The sequence below is a fragment of the Cebus imitator genome, unplaced genomic scaffold (genome assembly GCF_001604975.1).
Source record: "Cebus imitator isolate Cc_AM_T3 unplaced genomic scaffold, Cebus_imitator-1.0 Scaffold53, whole genome shotgun sequence".
Taxonomy (NCBI): domain Eukaryota; kingdom Metazoa; phylum Chordata; class Mammalia; order Primates; family Cebidae; genus Cebus; species Cebus imitator.
The window spans coordinates 3,591,667-3,612,138 of NW_016107368.1; the positions used below are offsets into that span (position 1 = coordinate 3,591,667).

Genomic DNA, 20,472 nt, shown 5'->3' on the forward strand with positions numbered 1-20,472 from the left:
GAGTTTTTCTCTTGTTGCTCAGGCTAGAGTGCAATGGCTCAATCTCGGCTCGCTGCAACCTCTAACTCCCAGGTTCAAGTGATTCTACTGCTTCAGCCTCCCTAGTAGCTGGGGTTACAGGCATGCACCACCACACCCGGCTAATTTTTTGTATTTTTAGTAGAGGCAGGCTTTCTCCATGTTGGTCAGGCTGGTCTCAAACTCCTGACCTTAGGTGATCCACCTGCCTCGGCCTCCCAAAGTGCTGGGATTATAGGTGTCAGCCACTGCACCCAGTTGAAAAGAAAAACTTTTGATAAATTAATCAAGGGTCTATTTGAACAGAGAACAACTCTCCAATCAGGCAGCCCTCGGAACTAGAAGAGTTTCAGAGAGCTCCCCCAATTCTTTTTTTTTTTTTTTTTTTTTTTGAGATGGAGTTTTGCTCTTGTTGCCCAGGCTGGAGTGCAATGATGTAATCTCAGCTCACTGCAACTTTTGCCTCCCAGGTTCAAATGATTCTTCTACCGTGGCCTCCCGAGTAGCTGGAATTACAGGCCATCACGCCTGGCTAATTTTTTGTATTTTTAGTAGAGATGGGGTTTCACCAATATTGGCCTGGCTGGTCTGGAACCCCTGACCTCAGGTGATCCACCTGCCTCAGCCTCCCAAAGTGCTGGGATTATGGGCATGAGCCACTGTGCACGGTCCCCAATTCTGAATTGGAAGGATCCATCCACTGAGATAGGTGGATCGCTTGAGCTCAGGAGTTCAAGACTAGCCTGGGCAACATGGTGAAACCCCATCTCTACCACTGTTGGTCCAATGTTGATACCTTATTGCTGACTACAGTCTGCCTTCACATTAGGGTTCACTCTTGGTGTATGCGTTCTATGGGTCTGGCAAGTGTGTGATAATATCACTTTTGAAGCCGGTTTTATAACTTTTTTTGCAAAGGTGGGAAAAGTACGCAGATTTACACTTACAAGTACCTTTGCGAGAGATACATCTGAAGTTTTAGTCTCTGATTTACCTGTAGTGACAAAATTAAAAACTGTCATACTAAAAGCACTGTTTTTTACTTATTCTGAAGCATTTCAGTTGATTTACCAGCTAAGTGATCCTCCTTTGTCTGAATGACATAGCCTCACTTGACAAGATGTTAAGCAACCGTGGACAAATGGATTCTTGATCTAGCAATCGATGCGCTACTGGTGGCTCTCTCGGGTGTTGGCCCGCTTCTTATTTTCCTGTTTTCTTTTGTGGCACTGTATGCAAAATGATCACAGTATGTAATCCCAGATTGGATCCTGGTCGGGGGAAGGACATTAGTGAGGAGATGCATCATGTTCTATAAAGTCTGCAGATTAGTTCAGAGTGTTGAGCGGCTCCATAAGAATCAGGCTTGCTGGGTATGGTGGCCAACGCCTGTCACCCTAGCAGTTTGGGAGGTGGAGGCCAGTGGGCTGCTTGAGCCCAGGAGTTTAAGACCAGCCTGGGCAACATGGTAAGACCCCATGTCTGCAAAAAATACAAAATTAGGCAGGCGTGTTGGCTGTTGCCTATATGTTCAGCTACTTGAGAGACTGAGGTGGAGGATGGCTTGAGCCCAGGAGGTCGAGGCTGCAGCGAGCTGTGGTCATGCCACTGCTCTCCAGCCTGGGTGATAGAAGGAGGCCCTGTCTCAAAACAAAGAAAGCAACAAACAAACAAAAAAATTGGTTCAGAACAATAGCCACAAAACATTAAGTGACAAACACAAGTAGCAGAACTAAGTAGAGACGGAGAGGAAATAATGCAAGTGTGAATGTGATCTTATGGCCCCGGAAGGACATTCGCGGAGATGTTGGTGGGGCTCCCTCTGCCGAGTGGGCGTTGGGAGGAACAGACAAACAGGTTAAAGTGCCCCGTCTCCCTCCCCGAGCCGCTCAACCCTGGTCTTCTCTGCCTGGACCACAACTTTGGGCTTTTCCCTTCTCCAGGCCTAATTCCACAACTTACCACTCTGCCTTCAAAATTCCAGCCATTCTGCTTTTCTCTTTTAAAAACAATCTGCATTCTTTAGAAAGCACCCAAAGGGTTGTTAGCACTTTAACTTTCATTGGCTCCTTCTGTGGTAACATATCTAAGTTATATTTTAGAACAGAGGGTGAATTAACTACAGCAGGTTTAGGAGTGGCCCTCTCTGCCTCATGTCTCCACACTTGGGTTTTTGGAAAACCACCTCCCCTCCCTCCCCATATCATGGCCACTTCTAGCTCCAGGAAATGAGCCATGATCATGCCACTGCACTCCAGCCTGGATGACAGAGTGAGACTCCATCTCAAAAAAAGGGGGAGAGGGGGAGGCCGGGGGAGAAAGAAAGAAAATACTAGTTTCATTTAAGAATATCCTTGATGAAGCAGTAAAAATTATTAATTTTATTAAATTTTAACTGTTGAGCACACATCTGTTTAGTGTTCTGTGCATGAGATGAGATGGGAGGTCCACCAGAGTATGTCAACCCCCAAGAAAAGCCTGTATGTTCACGATTGACTTGTGGGCAGAACTAACCATTGTTTTCATAAAACTCCATTTCTGCTTGAAAGAATGACAAAATTTGATTATTCAGACTCAGGTATTTGGCAGACATGTTTTCACAAATGAACAAAGCCTGACATATTAAGAGAAACAGCTGGCAGGTTTTTGTTGCCAATGATAAAATTCAAGTTTTCACACAAAGAAATGAAAATTATGGAGAAGCTGTGTCTGCCAACCAGGAACCTGACAACTTCCCAAAATTGGGAAGTTTTCTGATGAGGTTGGTGGCGATATTAACAAACATGATTTCTTAACACTATTTAATGAAATGTGGCAATGTTTGGAAGATCTGCACACTCAGTAAACTCATACTTTTCAAGTGACCAATATACGATGTTACAAAACCATGCCCATTAGTAAAATACTCATTCAAGTTGCAAGAAAGACTAAAATTACTTCTTGAAATTAGTTATATGTATTTTTTATTGAGGTAAAATACATGTAACATAAAATTAACCATTTTAAAGTGGACAATTCAGTGGCATTTAAAGTGGACAATTCACGGTGTCATACGATCACCACTGTTATCTAGTTCCAGAATATTTTCATCACCCTGAAAGGAAACCCCAACCCCATTAGCAGCCAGTCTCCCTTGTCCCCTTCCTCCGTCTCCTGACAGCTGCTACCCTGCTTTCTGTCTCTAGGAATTTGCCAATTCTACATATTTCACGTAAAAGGATTTCTGCAATATATGGTCTTTTGTATGAGGCTCATCCATGTTGTAGCATGTGTCAGAACATTATTCCTTGCTGTGGCTAAATACTATTCCACTGTATGTTTGGACCACATTTTGTGTATCCATTTACCTGCCGATTAACATGTGGGTTTGTTCGCTTTTTGGCACTTTAACTTTCTCATCCCCCTGCCCTCTGGCCTCCATGGTTTCTGATGAGGAATCAGCCATTACTCATATTCAAGATTCTTTGTTTGTGATGCCACTTCTCTCTTACTGCTTCTAGGATTCTCTCTTTGTCTTTGCCTTTCAACATTTTGATTATAATATGTCGTTGGTGTGTATTTCTTTGAGTTTATACCACATAAAGTTTGTTGAGGTTTTCAAATGTGTAGATTTATGTCTTTCATCAAATTTGGGAAGTTTTCAGCCATTACTTATTCAAATATACTTTACCACTTTCTTCCTCTCCTCTCCTTCTGGGACTCCTATTATGTGTTGGTTTGTAAGCTTGGTGATGTCCCACAAGTTTCTCGGGCTCCGCTCGTTTTTCTCCATTCTTTTTTCTTTCTACTCCTCATACTGGGTAATCTCCATTGACCTGTCTTCAAGTTCCCTGATTCTTTCTTCTGGCTGCTCAAACCTGCAGTTGAACCTTCCCTAGTAAATTTTTCATTCCAGCTATTATACTTTCAACTCCAGAATTTTTATTTGGTTCCTTTTTGCAATTTCTATGTCCTTGTTGATATTCTCCACTGATGAAACATCACTCTCATGTGTTTTGTTGTTTTGTTTTGCTTTTGTTTTTGTTTTTGTTTCGATATGGAATCTCACTCTGTCGCCCAGGGAGGAGTGCAGTGGCATGATCTCAGCTCACTGCAAACTCTGCCTCCCAGGCTCAAGTGTCAGGCCTTACCCTTTCAAGTAGCTGGAATTACAGGTGCTCACCACCATGCCCAGCTAATTTTTGTGTATTTAGTGGAGTCAGGGTTTCACCATGTTGGCCAGGCTGGTCTTGAACTCCTGATCTGAAGTGATCTGCCCATCTTAGCCACCGTGCCCAGCCTGTCATTTTTTTTTTATAGTGCTTTGTGCATGATTTCCTTTAGCTGTTTAAGTATATTTTATATAGTTGATTTAAACTCTTTGTTTCATAAGTCCAATGGCTGGATTTTCTCAGGGATGGTCCTATTCGTTTATTTTTACATATGGAGCATACTTTCTTGTTTTCTTGCATGCCTCATAATTTTTGTGGAGAACTGGATATTTTTAATAGTATAACATGGTGACTCTGAATACTGGATTCTTCTGTTCTCCCAGGGTTTGCTGTTGCTGCTTACAGGTGTCGTTGATTGTTTTTCAGGACCTTTCTGGACTAATTTTATAAAATCTGCATTATTTTTTTTGAGACAGTCTCACTCTGTTGCCCAGGCTCAAGTGCAGTGGTGTGATCTTGGCTCACTGCAACCTCCACTTCCTGGGTTCAAGTGATCCTCCTGCCTCAGCCTCCCCAGCAGCTGGGATTACAGGCATGTGCCACCATACCCACCTAATTTTTTTTCTTTTCTTTTACTTTCTTTCTTTTTTTTGCATTTGTAATAGAGACAGGATTTCACCACATTAGCCAAGCAGGTCTTGAACTCCTGGCCTCCTCAGCCTCCTGAAGTGCTGGGATTACAGGTGTGAGCCACCGTGCCAGGCCAAAATCTCTATTTGGTTATCTTAGTGGTCAACTAGTGATTCGATGGAGATTTCCTTAAATGCCAAGTTTCATCTTTTTTTTTATTATTATTATTACAGGTTCACCTGTTTGCCATAATCTTTTAATTCATTTCCAGAGTTCTGGGAAAGTCAATTCTGACAGTTTTTGCCCATTTTTTTACTGCTTTTGTGAAGGGATGGATTTTGGAGTGCCTTACTCTGCGATTTTCATGGATGTCAGCTCAAGAGTAATGGATTTTAATGTAACTGATTATGAAAAGCTCATTAATATGGTCTCAGATTCCACATTGCAGCTAACCTTTAAGAAATTACCAGTTGTCAAGTGTTGCTATAGTATCAAGTAAAGATATCCACAGTTATCTGAAAAGGCTATTAAAACAGTGCTCATTTTCCAGCTGTATAGCTGTATGAGGCCATGTTTTTTCAATGTACAACTAAAACAGTATACAATAATAGATGGAGATACAGAAGCAGGTGTATAGAGCTGTCTTCTGTCTGTTTTAAAGATGTGGAATCATTCCACTCTTCTCATTTTGGGTTGTTTTATTTTAAATTGGGAAAGTGTACCTATTCTTTAAGTGTTAACCTATTATGGGTTTATATTTTTTTATGAATTAATACGTTGTTTTTAAAATTATTCATTTTGATGCTAATAAGGGAAATAATAGATTTAACTTTTAAAAACAAAAGCAGGCAGGCTGTGGTAGCTCACGCCTGTAATCCCAGAACTTTGGGAGGCCAAGGCAGGTGGATCACTTGAGGCCAGGAGTTCAAGACCAGCTTGGCCAACATAGAGAAACCCCATCTCTGCTAAAAAATACAAAAATTAGCTGGGTGTGGTGGCGCACGCCTGTAAACCCAGCTACTCGGGAAGCTGAGGCGCAAGAATCACTTGAGCCTGGGAGGCAGAGGTGGCAGTGAGCCAAGATCACGTCAGTGCACTCCAGCCTGGGCGACAGCAAGACTCTGTCTCAAAAAAAGAAAAGAAAAAAAAAAAAAAAAGCTCTTTTTTGGGGGTGGGGGCGGTGAAATCTCAAAATTTTTTTATAGTGTATTTTTTAACAGACCAAATGATTGAGACCCACTCTGCTGGAGAGACAGTGTTTTCCTCTTCCCAGTCTGCTGGGCAGTAGACAAGGCCCCTGAGGTCAGGGCAGACTTCCAGAGGTCGTGCACTGTGCTCTCTGGGCACCCACAGGTAAACGGTGTCCTCCAGGGAAGGTGCCATGGGGCAGTACTCACCTGCCTGCCCAAGCTGCAGATCAGAATTGGCCCCAAGACTTGGGGGTGGTAAGTTTGTTTTTTCTATCATAGAGGTGGTGATGGCCTTCTCATCGTCTGTGCCCTGAGGCTGATGGGTGGGGTAGGTCTCACCATTCTGCTTTCCCCCGTGCCCCCGGCCCTCCACTCTCTGCACTTCTTCTTTTTTTTTTTTTTTTTAAGACAGAATCTTGCTCTGTCACCCAGGCTGGAGTGCAGTGGCACAATCTCGGCTCACTGCAGCCTCCGCCTCCCTGCAGCCTCCGCCTCCCTGCAGCCTCTGCCTCCCAGGTTCAAGCGATTCTCCTGCTTCAACCTCCTGAGCAGCTGGGACTACAGGCATGTGCCACTGCACCCACCTAATTTTCGTTTTAGTAGAGACGGTGTTTCACCATATTGGCCAGGCTGGTCTTGAACTCCTGACCTCATGTTCCACCCGCCTCAGGCTCCCAAAGTGCTGGGATTACAAGTGTGAGCCACTGCACCTGGCCAACCTTCTGTACTTCTTAAAGGTGACCCTGACATCCTTCTTGACTTGAAGCAAGGGTAGCTAATGAGAGAAGGCAGACGCACAGTGGTCGGAGGCCGTGAGAGAAGCAGTTACCCTGTCATTCTTGAACTCAGCTCCGCGCGCTGCTCTCTGAAATACACACTCAACCTGCTCCTTGAGGAAGGGCCCTCAAGTCTTTGTCCTCCCTGGGGGTTTTAGGAAAGGAAGCGCATACCTCAGGTTCCTTTGCTTCCGTCTCAGTTCTCTGGTGGTCAGGGTGGGCTGCAGCAGATTTTACATCGCCGCTTTCCATGTGCAAGTCTGGAACGAACTAAGTGCGTGTGAATGCCTTGGCGGCCACACACATCTGCGTGTCTCCTTTTTCACATGGAGCTGCCACCCACCTCCCTACAGGATCCAACTTAAAAGCCCCCATCCTCCAGGAAGTTCTGCCATTGGCTCCCCAACTCTTTTCTTCCAAAACTCTTTTTTTTCCAAACGCCGTCTTCACACGGCTCCCACTAGATAAACACTCGCCAGACAGCGTCCGGTGGCCCTGGATCCTACAGCCTCCTGATGGCAGGGTCTGAGTCTTTGGCCTCATTAGTGTTTTCCCAAAACATCCAGCAGCGGGGAGACCCTGGGCTTTGCGACCAGACAGGCTTGCTGGGGAGTGAAGCCTGCCATCTGTCCTTGCTTTCGTTCTCCTGGTTCCCCATCAGTGTGGCATGGGGAGAGGAGCAGGTATTTATTATACTGGCTTAGTTGACACTGGAATTTATGCAGCAGCTGCATATTAATGTTCTGATGTGCACACGCCTTTGCCAGGTGAAAATTCAGTTGCAGGTTTTACAGCACGACTTCTGCTGCTTGTGTCTGACGGGCTCATGGGCTTACCTGCGTGTGCAAAGCAACACTCCCTGCCGTAGCTTTAATGCGCAATTTAACTCACCCCCACCCCCTGCCTGTGTGGAGCCTCATTTTTACTTTGTAGGAGCTCAAATCATTATTTGGATATTAATAAAAACAAATCTTGGCTGATGCTAACCATCTGATTTCCCTTTTTTTTTNATTTTGTTTTGTTTTGTTTCTGCACACATTTTCTTTAGCTTGAAATGGCGATTGAAAACCTCCAAAAAAGCGAAGGAATCACATCACACAAAAGCGGTTTACTCAACAGCCATGTAAGTGTGTGTCTGACCTGGTGACCTGTCCCTGCTCTGCTTGTAACCTCCATAGACATTTTTAAAGCAAACGAAGGCAGCCGGGCACTGTGGCTCACGCCTGTAATCCCAGCACTTTGGGAGGCTGAGATGGGCGGATCACCTGAGGTCAGGAGTTTGAGACCAGCCTGGTCAACATGATGAAACCCCGTCTCTACTAAAAATACAAAAATTAGCTGGGCGTGGTGGCGGGTGCCTATAATCCCAGCTACTCTGGAGGCTGAGGCAGGAGAATCACTTGAACCCGGGAGGCAGAGGTTGCAGTGAGCTGAGATCATGCCACTGCACTCCCACCTCGGTGACAGGTTGAGACTCCATCTCAATAAAATAAAATAAACCAAAGGCAATAAAATGACACCTTTAAAGTGTCATTTGTGAAAGGTGGTTGGGGGGGAAGGCAATCTAGAATTCTACATCCAGCAAAAACACCCTTCAACAATGAAGGAGAAATCAACAGATTCTTTATTTGTAAAAGGTAGTTACTAACAACACCTACCTCCTTGGGTTGTCATAGGGAGCAAATTATTTAATATATGCAAAATGCAAAATACTTTCAACAATACCTGGCAGGTGACAAGCAGTATAGTTATATATGAAAAATAGAACAAAAGTCAGCAACAGCAACAAAAAGAGAGAAAATACACAGGGTCAAGAATGCCGTAGATTCTCAGCTCATTTTTCTGGAGTCCTCTCTTGGAAAGAAACAGTAATTTGAGAAAAGCATCAAGTAGATAATTCGTACAGATTTTAGCGTGTAAGATTTTTCTCCTCCCCTTGTCTCCTGGGAGAAGACCGTGATCACACGCCCCATGACAGGAGATTGTGGGCATCTCAGCTCTGCACAGCTCTGTAGCAGGGGGACTGGAGGAGGTGGCCAGCTCTGTCTTTATGCCCAGGGACAGAAGAGAAGGACGACTCTGGCCTCCTCAGACTTGTCGCTTTCACTTCTCCCCAAACGTTCTCAATTCGGCTTTGCACATAGCTGGAAATTGTTTGCCATTTTAAAAGTAGGAGGGGCCATTGGAGTCAGAATGTGCTCCCAGGAGTTGCTCTCTGGCACTTAAATTGGGATGTGACATTCCCTTGAGAATTCAGACATCAAAGAGGAAGAAGTCCCCTTGAGTGGAACCCAATCCTGAGTGATTCATCGTGACTCCGTGCTGACCGAGGTTTAACGTGAGGCGTTACTCAAAAGGCAGTGAGTGATTCTGGGGGCGGAAGGTGATGTGGGACAGGTCCAGAAACCTGGGCTTATGGGTTAGGCACAGGCGTCACCTGCTCAAGGCAGCCCCTGACAAGGCCTCTGCCCTCTGCCTCGGGAGCTGGTCACTACAAGAAATAGCAGAAATATCTGCTTCTGCTGATTGTCTTGAAGCAAAAAAGACAAAACAAAATGAAACGCCCCGCCAGACCCCTGCTCGGTGCCCCACCCATCCCCAGGCTGGGCAGGACGTGGTCATCCTGCCATCTGTCACTGCGGGATGACGTCCTCCCTGTAGACGATCTCGGGGAGAAAGAATCTTCCACACGTGCCTGGAGAGAGGATCTCCCCAACCCCGAGTTTTAAACTCAGAGCACATACACAGGGAAGTGTGCAGCATGATAATCCCCATTCAGCAAGGATCAGGCTGTCTTCAGCCTGAAACCAAACCCATGTGGGCCCAGGGTATCTGCCTCGGGCGAGAGGGCCACGTGATGCAGGCAGGATGGGGCCACAGAGCTGGGGTAGGCAGCATATCCACAGGAGAGTTAAAATGTCTATAGGAAAATGGGCCAGGCATGGTGGCTCATGCCTATAATCCCAGCACTTTGGGAGGCCAAGGTGGCTAGACCACTTGAGGTCAGGAGTTCAAGACCAGCCTGACCAACATGGCAAAACCCCGTCTCTACCAAAAGTAGAAAAATTAGCTAGGCGTGGTGGTGGGTACCTGTAGTCCCAGCTACTTGGGAGGCTGAGGCAGGAGAATTGCTTGAACCCAGGAGGCGGAAGCTGCAGTGAGCCGAGATCGCGCCACTGCACTCCAGCCTGGGCGACAGCGAGAGACTTCATCTCAAAAAAAAAGAAAAAATGTCTATGGGAAAATGCATGATCCGCTTGTCTCTGGCTGCCGGGATCCTCCCTGCTTTCTAATACGTCATCCAAAAGGCAGACTTTCTTGGGTTGCTTCCCTGCAGAGTCACATTCCCAAGCTGACTTTTCCAGCAGGTAAAAGTCTCCTGTTTCTTGTTCTCACTGATGATGCGCTGTTGTTTGCTTCCATCATGAGCTGTGATCAGAAAGATTCAGGGCTTGGTGACTCAAAGCAAAGGAAGTGGAAATAAGATCTTTCTAAAAAGTTCACCACGCACAGGCAGAATAAACCTAGATCTTGTTCGGCAAATGGGAGAGAGGAGTTAAAGGACGTGATCTGCTGACGGACGGGGCAGCGTGCCCTCTGCCTGGCGGTGCACACTCACGGCGATCTTACCCGGGCTGCGTGTGGCTGAGGTTGAGCTAGTGGCGGGCAGCAGCCTTCTGCAGGTCAGGCGGGGACACAGCCACAGTCCCACCTCCCTTGACAGCCCGATCCTGCGGCAGATAAGCCAGGGGTGTGGGGGCAGCTGGGCCCTGGGGACCCATCTTCTGGTGTCCTCCCGGACCTCTCTTCTCAGAGAGCCCCAGGCAGGGTCCCCCAGCAGCAGGGCCTGTGTGCCTCTTTCCTGCTGCCAACTGGTGACGTCAGCCAACCGCCTACTGTGTGCAGGGTTCTGGCCAGGTCAGTGCCGAACATAGGGAATAAAAAAGGAGAAAAAGGGCACTCCAGGGAGCTTAGCATTTGAGGGCAGAAGGTGGAAAATGTTGGGAGCCCACCCACAGAGGTCACAGAGGTCTCTGAGTGGAGCTGGCCACTTGTTCCGCAGGGCGGGTTCCCTCTGCGCGCTATCTCAGGAGGGAAGGGGTATTCAGGTGCTGGGAGCCTGGTGAAATGAGACAGCATTGTCCAGACCCAGCCGGTCAACAGGAGCTTCCCAGGCTTCTCCACCAGAGGGTCTGCAGGGCCCGGGGGTCTGCACGTTGGAAGAACATTTCAGCCAGCTGATGGTCAGACTGGCATGGAAACCCCCAGGGAGGAGGAGACCCCCTAGCAGTGTCCAGACTGGGGAAGGGCAGGATATGGCGGCGTGAAAATGGGAATTCGCCCTTCCAGAGTGAAGGGAACGGAGCAGGGGCTGGGGGTGAAACATGTCTTCGCCCAACAGGGTGTGGCAGGCCGCCGCCTTGAGCAGAAGAGGTGTCCTCAGCCCCTGGCAGGCACCAGGCTGCCCTCAGGCTACCAGCCAACCCAGACCCCGCAGCAGGTTCACCGCGTCTCCGTCACCATGAGGTGGCGCTGTCTACTAACATAAGCTCCTCGCTTGCACACCTGTGGGAGTGAGCTGCGTTTGGAAGAGTTGTGTGTGGGTTATGTGACTTTTTGTTTTGAAATCAAGAAGCGCAAATTGTCAAAGGCCATCTAGCCTTCAGCTGGTGACCCGTGTAGCCTGGCACTATGGCGTGCCGTCCTGTAGGCTGTGGAGGGGTTGCTGGAGCTGGCAGCTGCTCAGAAGGGGACTGTCCAGAAGTTGTTCCTGCCCCGCAGTCCCGGCTGGCCATGCCGTTTTCCCTCGGTGTTCCTGCCCCGCTTGGATTAGCGTCTTAGCTCAGTGCTCGGCCTCCGCCCCCAACAACCCCTACGCCTCCCATGCCCGCCCCACCTTCACCCCTCTCAGGCCCACCCTCACTCTTCAACCTCACTTCAAGAAAGATCCAGAACCAGATGGTGCCCCACCTCCTCCGCCTCGACTACTTCCCCAGCGACCACTGTCCCCGTGGCTTCTCTTGGCCACCTCCTAGCCAGCCCTCGGCACGCACCCTTACCCAGCCTCCTCCTCACAGCAGCCGCCAGAGTGATCCTGCTAAAACTCAGGTCAGATGGCCGCACTGCTCTGCTCAGAAGCCTCCGGGGCTCCCCTTGGCCCTCCAAGTAAAAGCCAGTGTTGTCAAAATGGCCCACAAGGCCCTGCACGACCCGCTGTCTCCCACTCCTTACTCTGCTCCAGCCACGTGGGCCTCCTCGCTGTTCCTCCAGCACACCAGGCTCAGACCTGCCCCAGGGCCTTTGCACTGGGGAGCCCTGAGCCTGAACCTCTCTTCCCCCAGGCTCTCCCTCACCTCCTTCGAGTCTTCACATACTGGGCACTTTCTCAGTGAGCCCTGCCTGACACCCCCACCCCACCTCGATTACAATTGCAGTCCTCCCTCCAGTCCCTCTGTGGTGGCACCCCATCCCCTTTCCCAGGTTAATTTTTCTCATAGGACTCAGAACCAGCTCTCATTCGGTTCATTTTACTTATTTATTGTGGGTCTCTGCCAGACAAGAATGGACGCTTACAGGGGGCAGGATTTTTTGTCTTTTATTCACTGTTGAATCCCAAGCTCCTGGAACAGGACCTGGCACAGTGCCAGCTCTCATAAATATTTGGGGGATGGATGAAAAGGTAGGTGTTCCAAGCCAGAATATGTCAACACAGAGCACACAGGGCACTTGGAATAGCTGCCCGGGCTGCTAGTGTATGACCTGGCAAGACTCCAACTCACCACCAGGAGGAGCTAGTGTCAGGTAAATTCGCCCCCATTCCTGGAAACAAGTATCTCAGAAGACGAAGGGGGCTGGGTAGGTGGGCACGATCCCCCCCTTCCCACCTGCAGGTGAGGACATCTGTCCATGGGGGCTCTGCCTGCAAAGAGCCCAGAACCACCAGCCGTTGGTGGTGGGGGTGAGGTGGAGAGGGAGGCGTTGGCATTTTGGGATTTTTTTTCCTTGAAAGGAAGGATTTGATCCATTTCATCAAGAAGTGTGCTGTCCTGACAGATGGCGACAAATGTGGATGCACATGTACATTTCCTTAGAAAGTGTTCTGCTTATTTGTGTTTGATATTGACACAGAAATAGCACATATATCAGCAGACAAAACAGACTGCAGAGTATGCCCAAACCGGAAAGGTGACTACACCCAGCCTGCCGCCTTTCTTTGCATGAAGCTACCTGAGCCCTCGAGAGCAAGGGAGGTGGGTGAGGTGTGCTTGGAGCGGCTGGACCCTCGTGGTCAGTTTCACAGAACTGACCTATGATGCTCTCCCCGGTCTGATGCACCGCCGGGTGTGGGCTCCGGCGCTGAGTGCTGGGAAGCCCCTGGCCTGCTGGTGAGGCGTGGACCCTCAACAGAGTCTGCAAGCCCATCACACCTCAGCTCTAACCCATCTCTCCTCCCGGAAGTTCATCCATGCAGAAGGCGGAGGAAGTGGACCTGACTGTTCCAGCCAAGTCTGTCTTCTCTGTGGTTTCTTTATGTTGAGCAGGAAGGACTTGTCAAGAAAACCAAGCATCCTTTTAGTGTCAATGTCAACATAATCACCCAACCAAAGGATTCTACTCTTAGTTTAAATAGCACGGTGAGGTGCAGGGGGGCGGTCAGGGGTAAATAGCAGAAGGATGATCTGTTCCAAAACTTTCTTTGTATGTGTGAGCCGGTATGTCCTGCTGTGGATGGAGTCTTAGACTCTAACCTCTCAGGACTCCTTCCAGCTCACCGCCCACAAAATCTGGCCTCACACTTTTAGCCTGAAAACCCACGACATCATTTGGCTCCTTGAGATGTGGGGCCACTGGCCCTGGCTTCTGCTGCCCATGGGACAATCTAAGAAGTGGCACCTGTGCCCCCAGCCACAGAATGACCAAGGAAAGCCTCTGTCTTCTTCACCTGGATGCCCACTGTTTGCTCCTGACCTACCTCCTTGGACAGTCTTTCTCTGCTGCTAGGCCTCTCTCTCTCTCTCTCTCTCTCTCTCTCTCTCTCTCTCTCTCTGTATGTATATGTATATATATGTACACACACACATATATATGTGTATATACACACACACACACACACTAACTTCAACGTCAAGGTTGTGGTTCATAGCATTAAATGCAGGGAACTCTGGAGCTCTTAAGGGTCCAAGGACTTTGCCAGAGCCAGACGTTGGAGGAGAAAAGAGCAACTCTGCCTCCGTCGGATCAGAAAAGCCCAGTCCGGAAGGCTGGAAGATGAAAGGTGTGAATGGCTTGATGGAAAGTAAAAAATCTGATGTCCTTTTCCCAAAGAGGCAAATGAGGAAGAGGCGAAGTCTTCACTCCGGGGCCCTTCTCATGGTCCTTTATTTTAACTCTCGTATTCAAAGGACAAGAGGGTCCCTCCCTGTGGTTATGGGCACAGCCGAGCGCACGGCACCCGACGCTGGACGGATGAAATTGGCAACTGCTTATCAATCACCTGCACTCATGGCCACGGGCAGACACTGCTCTTCACACAGGCCCCTGCGGGCGGCAGGGGGCAGACCTCGTCATAGCAAGAGGGCGAGGGGCCCCTGCTGCTGCGGAGGAGGTGATAGGCTGGTCGAGTAATTCCAGGGCTGCCAGGGAACCGGAATCCAAGCGCAGGGATCACAGCAGGAACCACTCTTGTTCCCTTGGTGGGGGGGATGTTTGGCCACAGGACTTGCCTGCAGGAGCCGAGCTGGAGGAGAGCTTGTGTCGGGAGGCCTGAAGCCCTCCTGGTTTGCCCCAGAGGCTGCACATGAGGCTGGACCTGCACTCCAAGACCTAGGCCTTGGTGATGTGCGTGTAATCCCAGCGCTGCTCTTCGTCTCAGCACCTGTGCGGGCAGTGCCCCTGCTGGGTGACTCTTCCCACCCCCCTGGAGGTCTTGTCCTCAGCTCTTTGGTGCCAGAGTGACACATCTGGTTCCACTCTCTACCCTGAACTCCAGCCCAAGACTTAACCTCCCCCTTTCTAAATTGGAACTCAGCACTGCAGCTCACCTGCAATTCAGTTTAAGAGACCTCTGCGCTCAGGCCCCGCGTACCCCTTCACCTGAACTTTTGGCCAGTTCGTCATCCTGTGAAACGTTCCAGAAACCAGGGCAGGTCCTCACTCCAGGGTGGCCCTGGGTCAGCCCCTGTTAGGGCTGGAGGGCCAGGACAGGCTGGAGTGGGTGGGGCTTAGCTGAGCTAAGAGGGATCCTGAGGCACTGGTCAGGACCCCATAGCGCTATTTCATAAAGAGGGGTGAAGGCTGGGCGCGGTGGCTCACACCTGTAATCCCAGGACTGTGGGAGCCCAGGGCAGGTAGATCGCCTGAGGTCAGGAGTTTGAGGCCAGCATGGTGAAATCCCATCTCTACTAAAAATACGAAAAATATAAGCTGGGCGTGGTGGGGCACACCTGTAGGTAGTCTCAGCTACTCGGGAGGCTGAGGCAGAATTGTTTGAACCCGGGTGCAGAGGTTGCAGCGAGCCGAGATCACACCACTTCACTCCAGCCTGGGCGGCAGAGTGAGACTCTGTCTTAAAGAATAAATAAATAAATCATACAGAGGAGATGATGGCTTACTTTCTCCCCAGCTTGCAATGCTGAGTATGGGTGGGGCAGACACAGGCAAATGTGATGGTGTTGGGTGCCGTGGGTACGCTGCGGGGGGTGAACAGATATTTCCCAGGGGACACGCCTCCTTTGTGTCTTGTGGGATGTGCAGGGCACAGGGACAAGGGCTTCTCAGGCGGAGGGTCGTGCGAGGCGCAGCATGGCTGGTGGGGGCGGGCTGAGGACCCGCGCCGCACTCTCTGGAGCACCCCGGCAGTAGGAGCCCTTCAGAGCTCTGGAAGCTCAGCCTAGACACAGCAGCCGGCAGCCTCATACAGAGTGGACCAGGCAGGGACAGCTGGTTTCCCCCGACACTCTTGTCTTGGTATCTGGACTTGGTCCTTGCTTCTGTGCGTGTAATTCCTGTCTTTCTCCAAATTCCAGGCATTCGTTAAAGACTTTTCTATTCACATAGCAGACCTCTCTGGATCAGAGGGACAGACGATCAGAGAGGGAGACGTGGAAAGCAGAGTGAAGTCGCAGCCTTTAAGGCGCTTGGCTCAGGGCATCGCGCGGTGGGCAGGCCACCTTTGCGTCATGCCCCGTGTGGGGCTGAGCTCTTCGTGTAGACAGTTCTGGCCCTTCTCACTGGGTGTTGACCTCTCGAGGCATAGTCCTTGGCTGTAGACTCATTTAACCCGTCTTTTTGTTGTTTTGTTTTGTTTTTTGAAAGAGACAGAGTCTTGCTCGGGCGACCAGTCTGGAGTACAGTGGCTCATTGTACTAGCTCACGGCAGCCCCAACTTCCTGGGCTCAAGCAATCCTCCCACCTCAGCCTCCCAAGTAGCTATGTCCTGCCTTTTGACTTAGACACCAAACCTTGCATATAAGCATTTGTGTATTTTATTAAATTCCCATTTGTACCTTGCTCAATAAGGGATCTCGGTACATGTTAGCTCACTGCTTACGACAGAACACGGGGCTGTGGGGCCCTTCTTCAGTCTTCCTGTTTAGCATCAGAATTTCTCCGCATTCCCGTATGTCATGGAGCTATTTGGTATTGAAACCCTGTGTGGTGGTGTGTGGGCGTTTAAGTGGCTGAAGACAGCACCTCATAGTTTTTTTAAAACTGAGATTTTATAAACACCCAGATTTTTATAAACTGAGTCCAGGAACCTGAAAACTAGGCTGAGCATGGAAGAATCAATAAATGAGTGAAGATGAGCGATTCATTAATGTGCTTACATAACTCATCAGTGACCATAAAGATGGATTCCCTGCCGGGCGCAGTGGCGCATGCCTGTAATCCCAGCACTCTGGGAGGCTGAGGCCGGCGGTTCACCTGACGTCAGGAGTTTGAGACCAGCCTGGGAAACATGGTGAAACCCTGTCTCTACCAAAAATACAAAAATTAGCCAGGCGTGGTGGCACGCGCCTGTAATCCCAGCACTTTGGGAGGCTGAGGCAGGAGAATCACTTGAACCCAGGAGGCAGAAGCTGCAGTGAGCCGAGATGGCACCACTGCACTCCAGCCTGGCTGACAGAGCAAGACTCCTTCTCAAAAAGAAAAAGAGAAAAGATGACTTCCTCAGATGGATCTCCTCATCCCGTTTGGTAATACAGGGAAAGCAAGTAATTCTCTTAATGAGCCTGTTGGCATGTTAGCGTTCCTCAGGATTCTGACAAACCAGACGTGTCTTTCTTTGTGCAGCTCCAGTGGCTGTTGGATAATTATGAAACTGCGGAAGGTGTGAGTCTCCCGAGAAGTTCCCTTTACAACCACTACCTTCGGCACTGCCAGGAGCACAAGCTAGACCCAGTGAACGCCGCCTCCTTCGGGAAACTCATCCGTTCCGTGTTTATGGGGCTGAGAACGCGGCGGCTGGGCACCAGGTGGGTAGACAGCCCCCAGCCCACCTGTCCTTCCTTTTCCTTTCCCAAGAAACGGAGCTTCCCAGAAAATGTGAGGCTTCCACCTCTTGTCCCGGTGGCCTGACTCGCAGCCACCTCTGGCGTGCTGCAGTTCCTGTCAATTGGCGGCAGCCTTGGCTGTGGCCAGGTGTAGCCCGAGGTGTTGGCTTTAGAAGCCGGCGAAGGGACATGGAGGTCCCTCTGGTTTTCTCTCTCTTTTTGAAATTTCCCAAACAATACAGGTTTTTATTTTGTTTGAGACGGAGTTTTGCTCTTTGTTGCCCAGGCTGGAGTGCAGTAGCGCGATGTCAGCTCACTGCAACCTCGGGCTCTCAGGTTCAAGTGATTCTCCTGCCTCAGCTCTGGGCCTGGCCATCCTTTTTTTTTTTTTAAAGCAACCTCTGGGCTTTAGGAGCCTCTTTTTTTTTTTTTTTAAGCAGCCTCTGCGGTGGTGCACACCTGAAATCCCAACAGTTGGAAGGCTGAGGCAAGAGGACCGCTTGAGACGGGCAACATAGCAAGACCTCATCTCTACAAAAAAATGAAAATTCTATCTCCCGAGCACTGAGGAAATTAAAAAAATTAAAAATTAGCCAGGGACAGTGGTGCACACCTATTTGCACACCTTTAATTTCACCTATTTGGGAGGCTGAGAGGGGAGGATCACCTGAGCCCAGGAGGTGAAGGCTGCAGTTAGCCATGATTGCGCCACTGTAGTCCAGCCTGGGCAACAGAGCAAGACCTTGTGTCACAAAAACAAACAAAAGTGGCCTCTGGTTTAGGAAGCAGAGCTGGATTTACCATTTCTTGGTGTTTGTTGTTGTTGTTGATGCTGCTGGAGGCAGGGTCGCTCTGTCACCCGGGCTGAGTGCAGTGGCTCCGTCTCCGCTCACTGCAGCCTCCGCCTCCCGGGTTCGAGCGATTCTCTTGCCTCAGCCTCCCAAGTAGCTGGGATTACAGGTGCCCGCCACCGCATCTGGCTAATTTTCATATTTTTGGAGAGATGGAGTTTCGACCATCTCAAATTCTTGGTGGCCTTGGCTGGTCTCAAACTCTTGGCCTCCAGTGGTCTGCCCGTCTCAGCGTCCCCAAGTTCTGTGATTACAGGTGTGAGCCACCGTGCCCGCTGGACCAATCCACCCCGCCTTCCCTTGGTCTATGGCAGCCCCAGGGCATCACAGGCCATAGACTTATGGCAGGAAATAATGCAAACTCTCCTCTGACAGAAAAACACAGCAGCATCTCCAACCCAAATCTGCCTGTGTGGGGTTAGGGCTAACTCATGCACTCCCAGAGCCTGTGTCCTGGCTGTCTGTAAACAGCATGGTGGTGGGTCCACAAGGACCACAGTCCCTTGTTCTCTGACACTTTGTGATCCTTTACAGAGAATGTCCTTAGGGATCATAGACACGTAGAGGAGGGAAAGAAGTGGAAGCAACGGGGAAGCCTGGTCTCTAGGGACATAGCCCCTGCTCTCGGAGGGACCGCCCCTGCAGAGTATACCAGATGCTGGCTTGAGGATTAAGGCTGATTCTCCCCCCAACCTGCCCCCTGCTCCCTGCCCCGTTTTCCCTCCTCTGAGCACCTGGCTAAACATGGACCTCATCTAGAAAGGGCCCAGGCTGTCTGCTATTGCAATGAAATTTAAAAAGGAAAAGAGGCCAGGCGCGGTGGCTCAGGCCTGTAATCCCAGCGCTTTGGGAGGCCTAGGTGGGTGGATCCCGAGGTCAGGAGTTTGAGACCAGCCTGGCCAACATGGTGAAAACCCACCTCTACTAAAAATACAAAAAAATTACCTGGGTGTGGTGCGATGCATCTGTAACCCCAGCTACTCGGGGAGGCTAAGGCAGGGAAATTTCTTGAACCCAGGAGTAGGAGGTTGCAGTGAGCCGAGATCACACCACCATACTCCAGCCTGGGCAACAGAGTGAGACTCCATCTCAAAAAAAAATTTTTTTAATAAAAAGAGAATTAAAAAGGCCGGGCACGGTGGCTCAAGCCTGTAACCCCAGCACTTTGGGAGGCCGAGGCGGGTGGATCACAAGGTCAAGAGATCGAGACCATCCTGGTCGACATGGTGAAACCCCGTCTCTACTAAAAATACAAAACATTAGCTGGGCATGGTGGCGCGTGCCTGTAATCCCAGCTACGCAGGAGGTTGAGGCAGGAGAATTGCCTGAACCCAGGAGGCGGAGGTTGCGGTGAGCCAAGATCGCGCCATTGCACTCCAGCCTGGGTAACAAGAGTGAAACTCCATCTCAAAAAAAAAAAAAAGAAGAACTAAAAAGAAAGGAGCCAGGTGCCTCCTACACATCCCTGTTGCCAGCTGTGGAGAAATGTCGTCCTGTGAGCTGGGTGTCTGCACAGCCCTGTCTGTGGATTATTGCTTCTCTCCTGAAAGGTCTCTGCAAGCCGTTTGCTGAACTGAATTGTTTAAAGCCCACTGATCATCATTCTCCCGTAGTAAACTAATGTAATGGTTCCCATACTGTGCCTGTCTCCAAAACGCGTTACTAGATGATGGGAAGGGATGGGGAAGAGTCGGTAACGATAATAATGGAAACCGAGCCACGGGAGCGCCGCAAAGCTGACCTGGCGTTCTCAGCACAGGACTTGTCCGAGCCTTCATTACCCTAGCCTGCGACAGGGGCTCTGCATGACACGGCGTTACGTGCAGAATTCCTTCATCACGTTTCTCACGCAGTTCAGGAAATGCTGAACCAGAGAGGCCGAAGTGAAAGGCCAAGAAAGAGTGCTTCCCAGCCAAGTGTGTTGGCACACGCCAGCAGTCCCAGCTACTCGGAGGCTGAGGCAGGAGGATCATTTGAGCCCAGGAGGTCCAGGCTACAGTGAGCGGTGATTGCGCCACTGCACTCCAGGCCTGGGTGACAGAGCAAGACCCTGCTTCTAAAAAAAAAAAAAGAGTCTGGGTGCGGTGGCTCACTCCTGTAATCTCAGCACTTTGGGAGGCCAAGGCGGGAGGATTACTTGAGCCCAGGGGTTCAAGTAAGACCAGTCTGCCCAACATGACGAAACCCTATCTCCACTAAAAATACAAAAATTAGCTAGGCGTTATGGTCCATGCCTGTAATCTCAGCTGCTCGGGAGGCTGAGGCAGGACAATCTCTTAAACCCGGGAGGCAGAGATTGCAGTGAGCTGAGATCACACTGCTGCACTCCAGCCTGGGTGACAGAATGAGATTGTCTCAAAAAA

At 49.8% G+C, this 20,472-nt stretch overlaps 1 protein-coding gene across 6 annotated transcripts in view; it reads left to right on the forward strand.

Moving 5' to 3' along the window:
- RFX2 (regulatory factor X2) overlaps positions 1-20,472 on the forward strand; it is a 117,183-nt gene that overhangs the window by 77,877 nt on the left and 18,834 nt on the right. For 4 of the 6 annotated variants that reach the window (XM_017528328.1, XM_037738393.1, XM_017528331.2 and 1 more), the window contains 2 exons: positions 7,814-7,888; positions 17,059-17,240. In XM_017528328.1, coding sequence (XP_017383817.1) covers positions 7,814-7,888; positions 17,059-17,240 — 257 coding nt within the window. The remainder of the gene's footprint in view (positions 1-7,813; positions 7,889-17,058; positions 17,241-20,472) is intronic. The other 2 variants (XM_017528332.2, XM_037738394.1) reach the window with 1 other exon arrangement.